Raw genomic sequence first — 18092 nt, 5'->3', positions numbered from 1 at the left:
GAATCCACATTCAAGCAGATGAAGGAAATGATGCATGAAAACAGAATTAGAAGCAATAAAGAAAACACAAACAGAGAAAACCCTGGAGCTGGAGAACTTAAAGAAAAGATCAGGAAACACAAAGGTAACTATCAAAAATAGAAAACAAGAGATGGAAGAGAGACTCTCTGGTGCTGAAGATACACTTGCAGAAATTGAAACTTTTCTCAAAGAAAAAGTAAAATCGGAAAATTCCCAAACACAAACATCAAAGAAATAAAGGACACCACAAAAAGGCGAATTCAAAGAATTATAGAAATAGACAAAAAAGAACATACCAGGCTCCAAGGTCCAGAAAATATCTTCAAGAAAATCATAGAAGAAAAATTTCCCAAATTAAAGAGATGTCCGTAAATATACAAGAGGCCTACAGAACACCAAATAGACTAGACCAGAAAAGAAACTCCTCATGTCACATCATAGTCAGAACACTAAATCTACAGAACAAAGAAAATATATTAAAAGCAGCAAGAGAAAAAGACCAAGTAACATATAAAGATAGACCTATCAGAAACACACAAGACTTCTTATCAGAAACTATGAAAGCCAGAAGGACCTGGGCAGATGTCATGCAGACCTTATGGGACCACAGTTGCCAACCCAAACTACTATACCCAGCAAAGCTTTCAATCAACATAGATGGAGAAAACAAACTATTCCATAACAAAACAAAATTTAAGCAATATCTATATAGGAAACCAGCCCTACAGAAGATACTAGAAGGAAAACTCCAATCCAATGAAAACACTACACCCAAGAAAACATGGGATAAAGATAATTTTCCAACAAAATTAAAAAAAAAAACAAGCAATGAATCATAGTAAGACCACCAACTCCATAATAAATGGAACTAACAGTCATTGGTCACTATTATCCATCAACATCAATGAGCTCAAATCTTCAATAAAAAGACACAGACTAACAGGATGGTTGCAGAAACAGGATACAACATTCTGCTGCATCCAAGAAACACACCTCTGCAACAGAGATAAACACTACCTCAGAGTAAAGGACTAGAAAAATGTTTTTCAAGCAAATGGACCCAAAAAACAAGCTGGAGTAGCTATCCTAATATCTAATAAAATAGACTTTCAACCAAAATTAATCAAAAAAGATGAAGAGGGGTACTTCATTCTCATCAAAGGAAAATTCCACCAGGTGGACATCACAATTTTGAACATCTATGCCTCAAATACAAGACCACCTACATTTGTAAAGGAAACATTACTAAAGCTGAAATCACTCATCCATCCCAACGCCTTAATAGTGTGAGACTTCAACACTCCACTCTTATCAAGGGACAGATCATCCAGACAGAAGCTTAACAGGGAAATAAGGGCACTTACAGAGCTCCTAAATCAAATGGACCTAATAGATGTCTACAGAACTTTTCACCCAAATTCAAAAGAGTATACCTTCTTTGAACACCTCATGGAACCTTCTCCAAAATAGACCATATAGTTGGTCACAAAGCAAGCCTCAGCAGATACAAGAAGATTGAAATAATCCCTTGTATCCTATCTGATCATCATGGTCTAAATCTGGACCTCAACAACAACACAAATAGCAAAAAGTCTACACATAAATGAAAACTGAACAACTTGCTACTCAAAGACAGCTGGAGCAGGGAAGAAATAAAGAAAGAAATTAAAGACTTCCTAGAATTCAATGAAAATGAAGGTACAACATACCCAAACTTATAGGACACAACAAAAGCAGCGCTGAGAGGAAAGCTCATAGCACTAAGTGCCTGCAAGAAGAAATTTGAAACATCCTATACAAGCAACCTAAGAGCTCACTTGAAAGCCCTAGGGAAAAAAGAAGCAAACACACCAGAGGAGTAGACAGCTGGAAATATACAAGCTCAGGTCAGAAATCAATAAATTAGAAACAAATAAAACAATTCAAAGAATCAATGAAACCAAGAGTTGATTCTTTAAGAAAATCAACAAGATAGACAAGCCCCTAGCCAAACTAACAAAAAGGCAAAGAGAACCTAAAAGAGGGACATAACAACAGGCACTGAAGAAATCCAAGCAATCATTAGGTCTGACTATAAAAGCTATACACAACAAAATTTGAAAATCTAAATGAAATGGACAATTTTCTTGATAGATTGCACTTACCAAAGTTAAATAGAGATCAGGCAGAAACGTTGAAAAGTCCTATATGCCCCAGGGAAATAGAAGCAGTCATCAATAGTCTCCCTTCCAAAAAAAAAAAGCCAGGGCCAGATGTTTTCAGTGCAGAATTCTACCAGACCTTCAGGGAAGAGCTAACTCCAGTTCTCTTTAAACTATTTGACAAAATAGAAACAGAAGGAACATTACCAAACTCATTCTATGAAGCCACAGTCACCTTGGTACCTAAACTACACAAAGACCCAACAAAAAAAGAGAACTTCAGACCTATCTCTCTTGTGAACATTGATGTAAAACTACTCAATAAAATTTGCAAGCAGAATCCAAGAACACATAAAATATACCAACCACCATCACCAAATAGGCTTCATGACAGGCATGCAAGGGTAGTTCAACATAAAGAAATCCATCAATGTAATCCATCACAAAAACAAACTTATGCAGAAAAGCCACATGATCTTCTCATTAGATGCCAAAAAAGGATTTAACAAAATCCAAAACCCATTCATGATTAAAGTCTTGGAGAGACCAGGGATACAAGATACATACTTAAACATAGTAAAGGCAATTTAGAGCAAGCCTATAGCCAACATCAAACTAAAGAGAGAGAAACTTAAATCAATTCCACTGAAATCAGGGACAAGGTAAGGCTGCCCATTCTCCCCATATTGCTTCAACATTGTACTTGAAGTCCTAGCTACAGCAATATGACAACTAAAGGAGATCAAGGGAATACAAATCAGAAAGGAAGAAGTCAAATGTCACTATTCACAGATGATATGATACTACACATGAGTGTCCCCAAAAATTCAACCAGAGAACTCCTTCAGCTGATAAACACATTCAGCAAAGTGGCTAAATACGAAATTAACTTAAAAACTCTTAAGCCCTCCTGTATACCAAAGATAAAAGGGCCGAGAAAGAAACTAGGGAAACAACATCCTTTATGACAGCCACTAAAAACATAAAGTACCTCGGTGTGATTCTAACCAAGCAAGTGAAAGACCTGTTTGAAAAAAAACTTCAAGTCTCTAAAGAAAGAAATTGAAGAGGATATCAGAAGATGGAAAGATCTCCCTGCTCATGGAACAGTAGGATTAACATGGTGAAAATGACCATCCTACCAAAAGCAATATACAGATTCAATGCAATTCCCATGAAAATACCAACACAATTCTTAACAGACTGTGAAAGAAAAATTCTCAATTTCATAAGGAAAAACAAAAAACCCAGAATCTCCAAAACGATCCTGTACAAGAACAGATCATCTAGAAGTATCTCCTTGGCTGATCTCAAGCTGTACTACAGAGCAATAGTAATAAAAACTGCATGCATTGGCATAGAAACAGAATGGTAGATCAATGGAACTGAATAGAAGACCCAGAAATAAACCCACACACCTATGGATACTTGGTTTTTGACAAAGAAGCCAAAACCATTCAATAGAAAAAAGACAGCATCTTCAACAAATAGTGCTGGTCCAACTGGATGTGTACATGCAGAAAAATGAAAATAGATCCACATTTATCACCCTGCACAAAACTAAAGGGCAAGTGGATCAAAGATCTCAACATAAAACCAGACACACTAAATGGGTTAGAAGAAAAAGTGGGGAAGAGCCTAGAACTCGTTTGCACAGGAGACAACTTCATAAACAAAACATCAACAGCACAGGCTGTAAGAGCAAAAAAATCAATAAATGGGACCTCATGAAACTAAAAAGCTTCTGTAGAGCAAAGGACACTGTCGTCAGAACAGAACGATAGCCTACAGACTGGGAACGGATCTCCACCAACCCTATATCTGGACTAATATCCAGAATATATAAAGAAATAAAGAAGTTAAAAAGCAACAAATCAAGTAAACAAAAAGGAGCTAAAGAGAGAATTCTCTGTAGAGGACTATAGAATGGCAGAGAAACACCAAATTAACACTCAACATCCTTAGCCATCAGGGAGATGCAAATCAAAATGACCCTGAGATTTTACCTTACATCCATCAGAATAGCTACGATCAAAATCTAAAGTGACAACACATGCTAGAGAGGTTGGGGGAAAGGGGAACTCTCCTTCATTGCTGGTGGAAATGTAACTTGTAAAACCACTTAGGAAATCAGTCTGGTGCTTTCTCAGACAATTAGGAATAGTGTTTCCTCAAGATACAGCTATACCACTCCTAGGCATATATCTAAAACATGCTCAAGTACACATCAAGGACATTTGTTCAACCATGTTTGTAGCAGTTTTATTCATAATAGCCAGAACCTAGAAACAACCTAAATGTCCCTCAATGGAGGAATGGATACAGAAATTGTGGTATATTTACACAATGGAATACTACTTAGTAATTAAAAACAAGAAAATCATGAAATTTGCAGGAAAACAGTGAGATCTAAAAAAGATCATCCTGAGTGAGGTATCCCAGAAGCAGAAAGACACAGACGGTATATACTCACTTATAAGTGGATACTAAGCCTATAGTATAAACATATTAAAATCTGTACACCTAAAGAAGCTAAACAAGAAAGAGGACACAGGATAAAATGATCACTCCTCACTTAGAAAGACAAATGGGATGGACACTGGAAGTAGGAGAAAATAAGAAACAGGATGGGAGCCTACCAAAGAGGACCTCTAGCCCATAGCATCCAAGTGTGTTTCCCTAGCAAGGAGAACAGGGACTGTCTCTGACATGAACTCGGTGGCTGGCTCTTTCACCCTTCCCACCCCTCGAGGGAGGAGCAGCCTTTCTAAGCCACAGAGGAGGACATTGCAGCCAGTCCTGATGAGACCTGATAAGTTAGGGTCAGATGGAAGGAGAGGAGGACCTCCCCTATCATGGACTTAGAGAGGGGCAGGGAGGAAAGGAAGGAGGGAGGGTGATATTTGGAGGGAATGATGAAGGGGGCTACAGTGGGGATACAAAGTAAATAAACTGTAATTAATATAAAAACTAAAAATTAGACAAAGAAAGGCTAAAAAAAAGAAAAGTAGTGGTTACAAGGTTGATTAAAAATGTATTAAAAATATCCTTTATGGATCAAGCCAATAAAATCACTCAATAATCCAGCAAAAAGAAAAAAAGAAAAAGAAAAACTTCAAAAATAGAAGAAAAAGCTAAGTTTGTGTGATTCAAATTTATCACTATGTGACCACTTAAAAAGTTCTGGGGTGACCCCGTATAGGATAGGAGGAAGATCAGAACTCAAGGGAATACCCCAACAATGTGGCTCTTTTATCTCTAGTTTTATTTTGCTCTGTAAAACATTAAAAATTTTAATCATGAAATGTGATCCACTTACTTGGGGAACCACTTGGCATGCTCCTTCCAGGGATCGTCTCCTTCTTCCCAGTTTCCCAGGCATCCACCGCAGGAGAAGCACTGCACAGTGTCCCTTTCACCTACAGATGCAGGGAAGCCATGGTACCAGGTGTGTCTTGGAGCTGATCATACTGAACCAGAGCAACACAGACCCCAGCATTCCTGGCCACACCCCACTGCCCTAAATGACCCACTCCTGAGTCTGGACCTCCCATCCCAGCCATGGCCATCCTCCATAAACACAGCCCAGGGCTTTGGGGGTCCTACTAGGTGATCTAGCACTCAGCTACACACTGAGCCCACTGCCGGTACTCTTAAGGTCTATATGTAAAGAAAAGTAACATTTTACTTTATACAAACACACATGTGTGTGCATGTGTGTGTACATATATATACATATGTATAGCAAACCAATGCTTCATTAAATGTGCACTAAAGCAGAAGCAAAGTTATTAAAGTTGAAATGTAATGAAATACACATTATGTCTAATGTAATACAGTTCACCAATAATTGTTGATTAGCAAAATACTGCCCACAAAATGGAACCTAACCCTTAACCACCACAGAAAACCTCACAAAATGGGACCCAGTTAGTTACCTGTAAAGACAAAGCCAGCTGCGGAGAGTCCACGTGGTGAGGTCCCATGGGCATAAAAAGGCCACTTCTCAAAGGACTCCAGCCTGGCCTCTTCTTCTTGGTACTGTGCTTTGCCTCCTCTCAGTGTCTTCTCTGGACTCTTCACCCTTATGTCATACTTGCCAATGTTACCAACATCTTTGCCCAACAGGAACTCACATTCTGGACGAAATTTCTTGTGGATTTCTATGGGAACTTTCCTGAGGCTGGTGTGAAAGAGGATTAAGCTACAGCAAAAGCATTGCACCCCAGGTTTCACCTCAGTAAGGTAAAACCCAGCAGCTGCCATGTCCTGAGGCGTCCATGAGCTATATGGGTCATAGGTCACAAAAGTCTTTAATCTCCTGGCTTCACTGCGCATCTGTGAGTTAAAACCTTTCTTCATTTTCATTCGTGCTTTATGCTCTTCTTCATCTTGGCTCTTGGCCAGCTGCACTGCATCCACACCGAGAAGAGCAGAGAGCTCATGGAGATGATCATAATCAAACTCAGTAACTGGCTCCACAGAGGCCTCCCCGTGCTCGGCCATCTTCTAAAAGAGAAAGGAAAACAGACAATGGCGATAGCAATGCTTTGCTATAAAGAACATGAATTTAGGTCCCATGAGGTGGCTCAGAGGGTAAAAACACTTTCAGCTAATCCCACGATGGTGAAAGAAGAGAACTGACACCCACAAGTTGTCCTCTCACATCCACATGGACATGGGGATACACACACTCATGCCCCTGCCCCATATGTCAAAACAAAGGGACTAAGAAGAAATAATTGCTGTGTCGACTTGTGTCTCAAGCAAGTGGACTAGGCCATGAGGACCAGCTATGAACAAGACAAATAGGCCTGTTTCCATCCATAAAGGCTCTGCCCACCTTTTGTTTCTTTGTTTGTTATTCTGAGATAGAATTATGCTATGTATTCCATGCTGGTCTAGAACTTGTGGCTGAGGCAGGTGCCACAGGAAGGTGTTAATCTTGGGACCCTCTTTGGTTTGGGTTGTGCACATCTCCCTCTTGTAGTAACCTACATATACCAAGGATACCCTGCCACTTGCATTGGGCCACTTTCTGGGCTTTTGGATTTTTTTCTTTCCTCTTTTGGACAGTCAAGTGTAGGCAGTCTCTAGTCAGGTGTGGCACCAATTCATTAGGAAGGGAGAATGGACAGGCTGATCTCACCTGCTCACTGGTTTGAGGTGCATATGCAGGAAAGTAAAACTACTTTCTCACATTTATGGAAAGTTCCCTATTGAGCATCTTATCTTTTGCATAACTACATATGCATATGAAGAAAGTCAGTTGTGTTATGTGAAGGACATGCTCAGGTATTAAAGGCTTGGTTAAATTCAGCCTGTCAGACAAAACAAAGAACCTGTCTCCTTTCTTGTAACTCGAACCCTCATTTCCTCAACCCCATGAGTGAAAGCCCAAGCAATAATCAGGGTGTGTCAGAACTCTCATTCACACAGCCATTTGTCCACCTTGACAGTGTATCCTCCTCTAATCTGTAGCTTCACTTTGCTCCAGATGAACTTATTTGCTTCTTTTGAAAATCTTAGAGCCTTTGTTTTCAGTTGTTTGAATTAAAGGCCAAGAGCTTAAAAACAGACAGACCACATCAGCCTACAGGATGCTACACAGTTTGTATCACCAAGACCTTTTCCAAATGTGAATAATGGCCCCATTGTTGTGATGTGGGCACATATTTGCCAAGCATGTTAGAGAAAAATATACAAGAAATCTCATAGCCTCGTAGAGAAAATATGTTAAAATCACCCTGTTCTTTAAAACCCTTCTCTTCTGTTCACTTTTCAGAGGTAGTGCTCTGCGTGTAAGCTGTGTTAGGTCCACAGTGGCCCCCACAGTGGTAGTGCCAATAACCATGTCCTATCTCAGGCAGGACTCTGGCCAGGGAAACAGAAGTTTATTGAGTAAACCAGAGGGTAAATTCAGCATCCCTCAGGAACCTCAAAGGCACCTTTCTGTTTACCAGGAAAATCACCACTTCCTTTATCCAGCTGTCCCTAACAGTCACCTGGGGCACAGACATCTAGTTTCTGTTAACCAAACAGCAAAAGCCTGCACTAACTCCCAGGCTGTTTTGAGCCATACCTCTCCTCCCTATTCCCTTAAGATTGACATGACCACTGTTCCCTGGCCTCCAAGTGAACACCTGGCACTTTAATTTCCTAAACAAACTTTTTTTTACCCATGGGCGGTCCAGTTCAGTGGTTTTACTCACCCTTGTTTACAAACTCCAGATGCAGGGGAGGATTTGAGTCTGGCAGGCAGCCACTGAGCTTCCCAAGATCTTATATCTCTTTACAGTGGGTTGTATGAAGCACAGAGATGCTTACAGGCAAGGAGATAGTTTATTAAGGAGACATTCTAATCAGCTAAGAATGCTGCCTGGACTGTGACCCAGACCCAAGAGAGGAAAGGGACAGCTCTGCATGACACTTCACACAATATTTGCCTCTCCCAGTGTTCTTACAAAGCTAGCTCTTCTGCAGCATGCTCCTTTGGTTGAAATGAAGCCCAGGTCAGGAAGAGCTTCCAGTCTTCCACTGTTGCTGTCTTTCGTATTAATCTCTGGAACCTCCTCCTCTACACTATTCCCTATTCTATTATTATATTAGTAGATCATAATTATTATTATAGTTGCTACAGAATTTATCTTATCAATTATTTTTCTCTAAGTTAAAATGTTGCATTGTCCCATTAGCCTATATAGATATAGACATGGACATACAAAGACATAGACATAGATACAGACATAGAGACAGAGACATAGATATAGACATAGACAGAGACATAGACATAGATATAGACAGACATACACATACACATAAATACATACTTGCAATGTGCTGGGGTGGCTGTTAGGGATCGAGCCTGGGTCCTCTATTTTGCCTAACAGGCTTGGACTAACCAAGCCCTTAGTCCCTTCAGTAGTCCAGGGTGGGTGTTAAGCACTGAGCCCAGGACCTTTTGTATACTAGGAAAGTACCCCACCTCTGAGCTGCCTCAGCCAGCACAGCCATGGGCAGTACATGGACATAGCAGGGAAATAGTAGACAGAGACACAAGACCCTGGGTTTCCTGCAAGAGTAAATCATTTTTATTTTCCCACTGTGTATTTATTGGTTTCCTAGCTACTAGAGACAGCCCTGCAGTCAAGGCTTGAACAAACAGGATTTCTATCTGAGTTCTGAGAACTTAGATAAGATTAGAATGTTACAGATAATGTCATTTGCCATTCATCCAGCCAAGAGACCATTCCACAGGGAATTTGACTCACCAGAAGCCATGCTAAGTTGGGAGGCATAATTATTTCCTCAGAGGATAATGTTTGTATTACAGAGCTTTCAACCCTCAGCACTGCTAAACCTGCCCAATTTTCTTAGTTCTAACAGGGAAACTGTAGCTTAGGAGGTCCAGGGTTACAAACATTGGATGCTCTTCCAGAGGACCTGGGTTCCATTCCCAGTAAACCCTACCACCCTCTTCTGGCCTGGCACCAGATCTAGCACCCTCTTCTGGCACCAGGCATCTACCTTGGTTGCACAGACATGCATGCAAACAAAACATACCTACACCCAAAATAAATGATGAACAAATAAAATTCCTTAAGCCTGTAACTTTTCCCTTTTTCCTATTTCTTTCTGTCTTTCTTTCTTTTTTTTTTTTTTAAATACTGACCAAAAGCCTAAGCATGGGCTCCTGACACACTAGACTCCATTTTTCTGAAGACCTTTACTCCCAACCCACACATTGTTTGTTGAACTCCACTGCTGAATTTGCCTGTGTCTTTGGGTCCTAACTCAAAAGCGTGACTTTCTCTCCTCTTCCCCATGTGTCTCCTTCTGGAAGCTGCTGTGATTTATACCTTACTTGCCTCATCGTTTTTCTCTGAAACTCTAATAAAATCATCCCTGAGCTTCCTTCTGATCTCAACTTTTTTTTTAAATTAATAAGACCAAGAACCCAAGAAGGGAACCCCTAATAGGTTGTGTGTGAGTGTTTGTGATTTGTGAGTGTGGGCGCCCCAGGCCACAGTGTGTCTGTGAGGCTGGTTTTTCCCTCCACAGTGGAACCCAGGGATTGAATTCAGGCTTGCAAGGCAATCTCTTTTACCTGCACTGCTTTGGGCTTTCGTTGCTTGTATGTAGTTTAGTTCATTGACTTCTGAATGGCTAATCACTCTCCTACAATGGAGCATTTATGCCACTGCCATTTTCTCTTCATAAACAAAGATGGGTTCAAGATGCTAAAAACAAAAGCTTTCCTCAAGTTTAAACATTTTCTCAGAGTAAATTCCTGAAATAAGAATTGCTGAGTCAAACACATGCATTCTCTTAAGGGTTTGGGTGTCTGTCAGGCACTGGCTTTGCTAATGGTCATCTGGGCTCCTTTTACCTTCAGTAAGGTCACGGTCCTGCTTCTTCTCAGGTGGTTTCCTGAAATGGGGATTCACATATCAGAATTCCATGTCTCTCTGTAACAGAAATTAAAGTCTGCTTACAAACCAAAAACTGATTTCCCAAGGGAAAAGCCTGGTCAGGAGTCTCAGTGACGTCCATGTCCAGCACCCCAGTGGCCATCCTGGGGGACAGGCATGGGCTCCACGCATGGCCATAAGTAAGTGAAACTGAGCTTGTGTGGTTCCATCATAATCTGTTGGTCAGTGGCTACTTCAAGTTCCCAAAGAACCTCCTGTTCTTCAAAGCCACATATAAAGTTAACACCAAACACCCACCCAAGCCAACCCTTTCAAATCTTTGAAAATAGAGGTTTACAAAAAATTTCAAACATGATGTGTGATTTCTCCAGCAATCAAGAAACAAAGCCCATTTTTTGGTCTATCTTATCTCCATCTTGTATCTAGTAAAATAATTCTGAAAATTGGGTTTTTTTTTTTAGAGTAACCCAAATAAAAATATTTCCCATTTGTTAAGTCCTGTTTATCTCAGCTAACCAGCCCTCCCTTCCCTCACTGGTTAGCTGATGAACTGGAATTTTCAGTTCAACCTGATTCCTTCCTGCAATGAGGCTATGCATCCCAGTTGAATCAAATGGACACTTTTCATCAACAGTTTGTAGCAGTAAGCAAGAGGGTTTCCACTGCCTCTGGAATACCAGTGTGGTGGTACACACCCCAAGTGCCATCACTCAGGAGCAAAAGCCTGGATTCAGGCTATTCTGGTCTATAGAGCGAGTTCCAGGACAGCCAGAGCTAAAAAACTCCCTTCTCCCAAAAGAGAATAATAAACAAATAAATGAATATCCTCTGAGAGCATCTTAAATCCTCTCCTCTTGCAAGGCTTAATTTTTACTTTTTTGCTAAAATAGGGTTAATAATAATGAAAGCATTTTCCAGCTGCTTAGAGCACCAGTGTCCCCAAGCTTATGACACTCTTGCTATATAGTCTTGGCTAGCCTTGAACTTGTTCTTGCTCTCCCAAATCCAAGGTAACTTAATGAATTCTTTTTATTACATTTGGAAAGTATGTGTGTGAGAGTGCATATCAGGTCTTTCTTTCTGCCAGGTGAATCCCAGGGAGTAAACTCATGTTATCAGGCTTCCACAGTGGTACCTTTACTTGCTGAGCTATCTAGACAATACGTTCTTAAAAACCCTATCAGTTCAGAATGAAGCAAGTAGAAGGTTACACTTTAGTACATCCACTATCGTCTACAATTCATTTGCTGTATCATCAACTTTATCACACCCCATAAGAGAATTTTAAATGATTCATAATGGTTATCAAATATACTGTGTCTTCAATGAAGGCTGAATCTCTTGACATTCCCCAGAGAGCCTATAGGTTTCAACCTGTGGGCCTCGAACCCTTGTGGTCAAAGGTCCCTTTCACAGGGGTTGCCTAAGACCATCAGAAAACACAGATATTTACATTATGATTCATACAGTAGCAATGTTGGACGTGTGAAGTAGCAACGAAGATAACTTTATGTCTGGGTCACCACAGGAGGAGCTGTATTAAAGGGTCTCAGCATTAAGAAAGTTGAGAACCACTACAATAGAGTGTTTCAAAGTAGATATGTAAGTAGGCCTCAGTTATTCAAATGTTTCTATCCAGCACCTGCAAACAGCCAAAAAGTAGATATTCATGAACTTTCTTTCCTCAGAGCTGGGGTCAGGGGTAGGTTCTCCATTCAGACACCTTATCATCCTTTCTAGTAGTTCAGGTAAGACACAATCATGCAGTTGATCACATAAATTCCTACTTTCAAGCATTTTCACTATTAATATTACAATGTTATTGGGACACAATGCACACATTATATGTTCTCTTCTTTGCAATGCAGTTAATAGATTTTAGGACATTCACAGACTAGTACAATCAGTGATTTTCAAACAACTTACCACTCCCAAAAGAAAGAACAGTATCTATTAGTACTCGATGGCTTTCCATTTCTCCTCAATCTCCTTAGCCCTACAAAACTTCTAATTCACTCTATTTTCAGTTTTACAGGAAAAGGTAATGCAGTCATTCAATTATTTGAAAACAGCAACATGAGAAAAACACCATGTTTCTCCTTGCACAAGACACAGTCCTTGGGCAGAAACAAAGATCCCGACGTTCACCTCAGTGGATATCAGTGCTCATGTAGCTGCACACTGAGCCTCCACATGGCATTTCCTATGTGCACAACTAATTTTGTATCCACACAGTTATGTTGATGAACTCACAGACTGAAATGCTGGGTGTGACTAATTCTGAGAAATACTCGGCAGCTGTCTGGAGTAAGGAGTACCCATGCTTTAGCACCACCTGCTTGGGATGGTTTGGGCTGGCAATAGCATCAGAAAGATGCTGAGTCATTTCCTTTTCTTATCCCACACAGAGAAGCTGCCATAACTGCCACTTTCTTGTGGTCTGTAACAGGCAGCTCCTTAACTCTCTCCCTGCTAAATGGCTTAGAAAAGTGTTCAGCTAAGTCAATCCTTCCAGTAGTTGGTGGTATACAAGTTAGTGGCATACAACTTATAGAAGAAAGTATTTAAGTGGGTTCATGGCTCCAGAGGGTTAGAGTTCTTGATGGTGGAGTGAAAGCAGAATGGCAGGAACAGCCTAGAGTTCACATCTGAAACCACAGGCAGGAGAGCTAGAAACAGAGAGTGCACTGAGAATGGTTAGGATTTGAAGTCTCAAAGGCCATCCTTGTGACACACAAAGTCACCTTCTAGCCCTTCACAAACAGTTCCACCAACTGGGGACCAAGTATTCAAACACACAAACCTATGAGTCATTCTCACCCAAACCACCTCATCCACAGCTCCCTTCAATCCATTTTTGCCACCTAAGAGTCCTACCATTATTTCTACAGTTTCAGGACTCCTAGGTTATGTCACTGAGCACTGAACAAAAGAAACATTTTCATGAGCACAAAAGCAAGAACAAAGTTAGGCTTTGTAAATGGCTCAGGAGGTGAAAAATGCTTGCCTCCAGAACATGATGACCCAAGTTCAACCCCTGAAATCCACCTAAAAGGAAGCAGCCATGGTGATGCATGCTTCTGATCCCAGCAGTACAGAAAGACAAACAGGTAGATTTCTAGGTCTGTCTGGACAGACAGGCAAGGCAATGAACCAGTACCCTTAGGCCTGCCTGAATGAACAAGGTGGATATCCCTGAGAAATAGCACCAAGGCTCACCTCTAGCCTCTGTATGCTCATAGTTTACACACATGCACCACACACCACACAGAGAAGGAAAAAACTAAAAGAAAACAAAGTGATTGATGTCTGCAGAATATCTATTGAGTGTCTGTAATTGTGAGAAAAAAAAATCTAAAGATATTATGTAAGAATGGTGTTTTCCTTTCCCTGAAGGGGGAACAGCCTTACCAGGCCACAGAAGATGACAATGCAGCCACTCCTGAGGTGATCTGATAGACTAAGATCAGAAGGAAGGAGAAGAGGACCTCCCCTATCAGTTGACTTGGGGAGGGGCATGCATGAGGAAGGGGGAGGGAGAGTGGAATCGGGAGGGAAGGAGGGAGGGGCTTATGGGGGAATACAAAATAAATAAAGTGTAATTAATAGTAAAAAAATAAAAATATTAAAAAAAACATAAAAATAAAAACAAAACAAAACAAGAATGGTGTTTCATCTCAGATGTGTATGAGACAGATAAAGAGACAGTGAACCCCATCGGCTCACGGAGGCGGGGAAAGGCCAGTTTGTCATCTACTTCCTCAGTGTCTCTGGGTCAAAACAAGTCACAGAACAAACTGTTCTCATGAACCCCTGTCTCAGGCCATTTGTGAATCTGTACATTCTCCCTTCTGTCCACCTGTGCAGTGGAGCATCTTAACTCTCCTTTATTACATGTCAACCCATTCCATTGCTCTCTCTATATGTTGCTTTTAGGGGTTATTTATCTTTAGTAAGTGGTAGTAACTTTACTCTGGGTTCCCATGTAGCCACCAATAGAATCTCTGGTGAGAGAGGCACAGTGGTGGCATAGTGGCATGAGTGTTACAGGGGTAGTGAATGGCTTTCTCATTAGATTTGAGGCCTGCTCCACCTGGGAGAAATTCATACCTGGTATTGTGAACCAAGCTAAAAGCCTTTGGTTAAACTGTGTGTAGTAAGTAGCACATGGCTTTCATCCCAGCACACAGAAGGCAGAGGCAGGATGATTTCTATGAATTAGAGGTAAGCCTAGTCTACATAGCAAGTTCCAAGCCAGCAAAGGCTGCAGAGTGACAGCCTTTGTAAAAATAAATCTTTTCAAAATACGTGGAGCTGAGAGGTCATAGACCCTAGGGAGAAACTGCTCTAATTGCTTTTCTTCTATGACAGTGTGATAAATACCATGACCAAAAGCCAAAAGCCACTTAGAAAAATTCTAGACTGTGTCAAGGTGACCTCCAAAGCCAACCAGGGCAGCAAACTGTTACTGATATTTTACTTTAGGTAAATCAAACTGCTGTATGAGTATTAATATTTATTCCCATGGATTAGGTCTGCTCTCAGTCTTGGTCAAAAGAGTTCCTCTTGCAGCTGACAGAAGATTATAGATTCATGTAATATTCTAATACATATCAATGTACAGATTCATATCTGGTCAAAGTGCTCAGAATATGTATCTCTTGAATGATTAGCCCTAAATGAGATATCCATATCGACCTCACCCCATGAGGCTTACAGAACATCATAAATGAGAGGGCAAAAAGAAACTAAGAGCTAGAGAATGAGGAAGAAGCTGAAAATGTTTTTAATGACATGGACATTGAACTCATGAACTCAACAGCACCTGTATTTAATTGCATAAGACGTTATAGGATGAAGCCAGTCAACATTCTAGCACAGAGAAGGGAGGGCCTCAGAAGGTCCTGCCCCAACTGAATAGCATATTGGCAGTTTATGGGTGCTTTGGGACAGAGTCTTTTCTTTTTTCTTCTCCCTGAGATGTGGACAGTTGTAGGTTCTCTATGGTACAGAGGATGGCCCCAAACCCATACAGATGGCACTAGTTGAACTCAGTTGATTATGTTAAAAAAAAAGAAGGAAGGAGGGAAAGAAGGAAAGAAAGAAAGAAAGAAAGAAAGAAAGAAAGAAAGAAAGAAAGAAAGAGAGAGAGAGAGAGAGAGAAAGAAAGAAAGAGAGATGGAGGAAAATGAGGATGAGAAAGGGACCTGTGTGGGATGTGTGAGCAAGCCTCACGGTGTGTATGATTCAGACACATTACATGCATGTATGAAATCTCAAAGAATAAAATTTAAAAGCTTTAAAGAAAATACCCAAAGATTTTTAACACGCAAACTCACAGAATGTATAGTCAATAAATTTTGAAAAAATTAAAATATATATGTATATAACATACATAAAAAGATATGACATATCTTTAATCAAATATATGTACTTGAGACTCTCAAACATTAAGTTAAAAAAGGCACATACTTAAACATAGTAAAGGCAATATAGAGCAAGCCTATAGCCGACAACAAACTAAACTGCAAGACTGCCCACTCTCTCCATATTGCTTCAACATTGTACTTGAAGTCCTTGTTACAGCAATAAGACAACTAAAGGAGATCAAGGGAATACAAATCAGAAGGGAAGAAGTCAAATATCACTATTCAGAGATGATATGATAGTACACATAAGTGACCCCAAAAATTCAACCAGAGAACTCCTTCAGCTGATAAACACCTTCACCAAAGTGGCTGGATACAAAATTAACTCAAAAGAATTACAATCCCTACTGTATACCAAAGATAAAAGGGCCAAGAAAGAAATTAGGGAAACAACACCCTTCATGACAGCCACTAAAAAACATAAGTAACTCGGTGTGATTCTAACCAAGCAAGTGAAAGACCTGTTTGAAAAAAAAATTCAAGTCTCTAAAGAAAGACATTGAAGAGGATATCAGAAGATGGAAAGATCTCCCATGCTCATGGATCAGTAGGATTAACATGGTGAAAATGACCATCCTACCAAAAGCAATATACAGATTCAATGCAATTCCCATCAAAATACCAACACAATTCTTTACAGACCTTAAAAGAAAAATTCTCAATTTCATAAGGAAAAACAAAAAGCCCAGAATCTCCAAAACGGTCCTGTACAACAACAGATCATCTGGAGGTATCTCCATCCCTGATCTCAACCTGTACTACAGGGCAGTAGTAATAAACACTGCATATATTGGCATAGAAACAGAATGGTGGATCAATGGAACTGAATAGAAGACCCAGAAATAAACCCACACACCTATGGATACTTGATTTTTGACAAAGAAGCCAAAACCATTCACTGGAAAAAAAGACAGCATCTTCAACAAATAGTGCTGGTCCAACTGGATATCTACATGAAGAAAAATGAAAATAGATCCACATTTATCACCCTGCACAAAACTAAAGTCCAAGTGGATCAAAGACCTCAGCATAAAACCAGACACACTAAATTGGTTAGAAGAAAAAGTGGGGAAGAGCCTAAAACTGGTTGGTACAGGAGACAACTTCCTGAACAAAACATCAACAGCACAGTCTCTAAGAGCAAAAATCAATAAATGGGACCTCATGAAACTAAAAAGCTTCTGTAGAGCAAAGGACACTGTCATCAGAACAAAACGACAGCCTACATACTGGGAAAGTATCTTCACCAAACCTATATCTGACAGAGGACCAATATCCAGAATATATAAAGAAATAAAGAAGTTAAAAAGCAACAAATCAAGCAATCCAATTAAAAAATGGTGTACTGACGTAAACAAAGAATTCTCTGTAGAGGAATATAGAATGGCAGAGAAACACCCAAAGAACTGCTCAATGTCTTTAGCCATCAGGGAGATGCCAATCAAAACGACCCTGAGATTTCACCTTACATCAAGATTAGAATGGCCAAGATCAAAAACTCAAGTGACAACACATGCTGGAGAGGTTGTGGAGAAAGAGGAACCCTCCTCCAATTGCTGGTGGGAATGGACAACCACTTCAGAAATCAATCTGGCGCTTTCTCAGAAAACTAGGAATAGTGCTTCCTCAAAATCCAGCCATACCACTACTGGGCATATATCCAAAAGAGGCTCAAGTACACAAAAAGGACATTTGCTCAACCATGTTTGTAGCAGTTTTATTCATAACAGCCAGAACCTAGAAACAACCCAGATATCCCTCAACGGAGGAATGGATACAGAAATTGTGGTACATTTACACAATGGAATACTACTCAGCAAGTAAAAACAAGGAAATCATGAAATTTGCAGGAAAAAAGTGGGATCTAGAAAAGATCATCCTGAGTGAGGTATCCCAGAAGCAGAAAGACATAGATGGTATATACTCACTTATAAGTGGGTACTAAGCCTATAAGATAGGATAAACATACTAAAATCTGTACACCTAAAGAAGCTAAACAAGAAAGACTTTAATTTCTTTCTTTATTTCTTCCCTGACCCAGCTGTCATTTAGTAACCAGTTGTTCAGTT

The 18092-nt window shown here is 40.1% G+C and overlaps 1 protein-coding gene across 1 annotated transcript in view; it reads right to left on the bottom strand.

The window, feature by feature from the left end:
* Positions 1-18092, bottom strand: part of LOC132646048 (baculoviral IAP repeat-containing protein 1a-like) — an 85272-nt gene that overhangs the window by 56059 nt on the left and 11121 nt on the right. Inside the window, exons 2-4 of the mRNA XM_060385629.1 lie at positions 10552-10630; positions 6101-6671; positions 5482-5581 (exon numbers count right to left, since the gene is read on the bottom strand). Of these exons, the coding sequence (XP_060241612.1) occupies positions 5482-5581; positions 6101-6668 (668 nt within the window). The 5' untranslated portion in view covers positions 6669-6671; positions 10552-10630. The remainder of the gene's footprint in view (positions 1-5481; positions 5582-6100; positions 6672-10551; positions 10631-18092) is intronic.

This window comes from Meriones unguiculatus, chromosome 6 (genome assembly GCF_030254825.1).
Source record: "Meriones unguiculatus strain TT.TT164.6M chromosome 6, Bangor_MerUng_6.1, whole genome shotgun sequence".
In the NCBI taxonomy this organism is placed as follows: domain Eukaryota; kingdom Metazoa; phylum Chordata; class Mammalia; order Rodentia; family Muridae; genus Meriones; species Meriones unguiculatus.
Note: the sequence above shows the minus strand (reverse complement) of the source record. Positions and strands in the feature narration are given on the sequence as shown.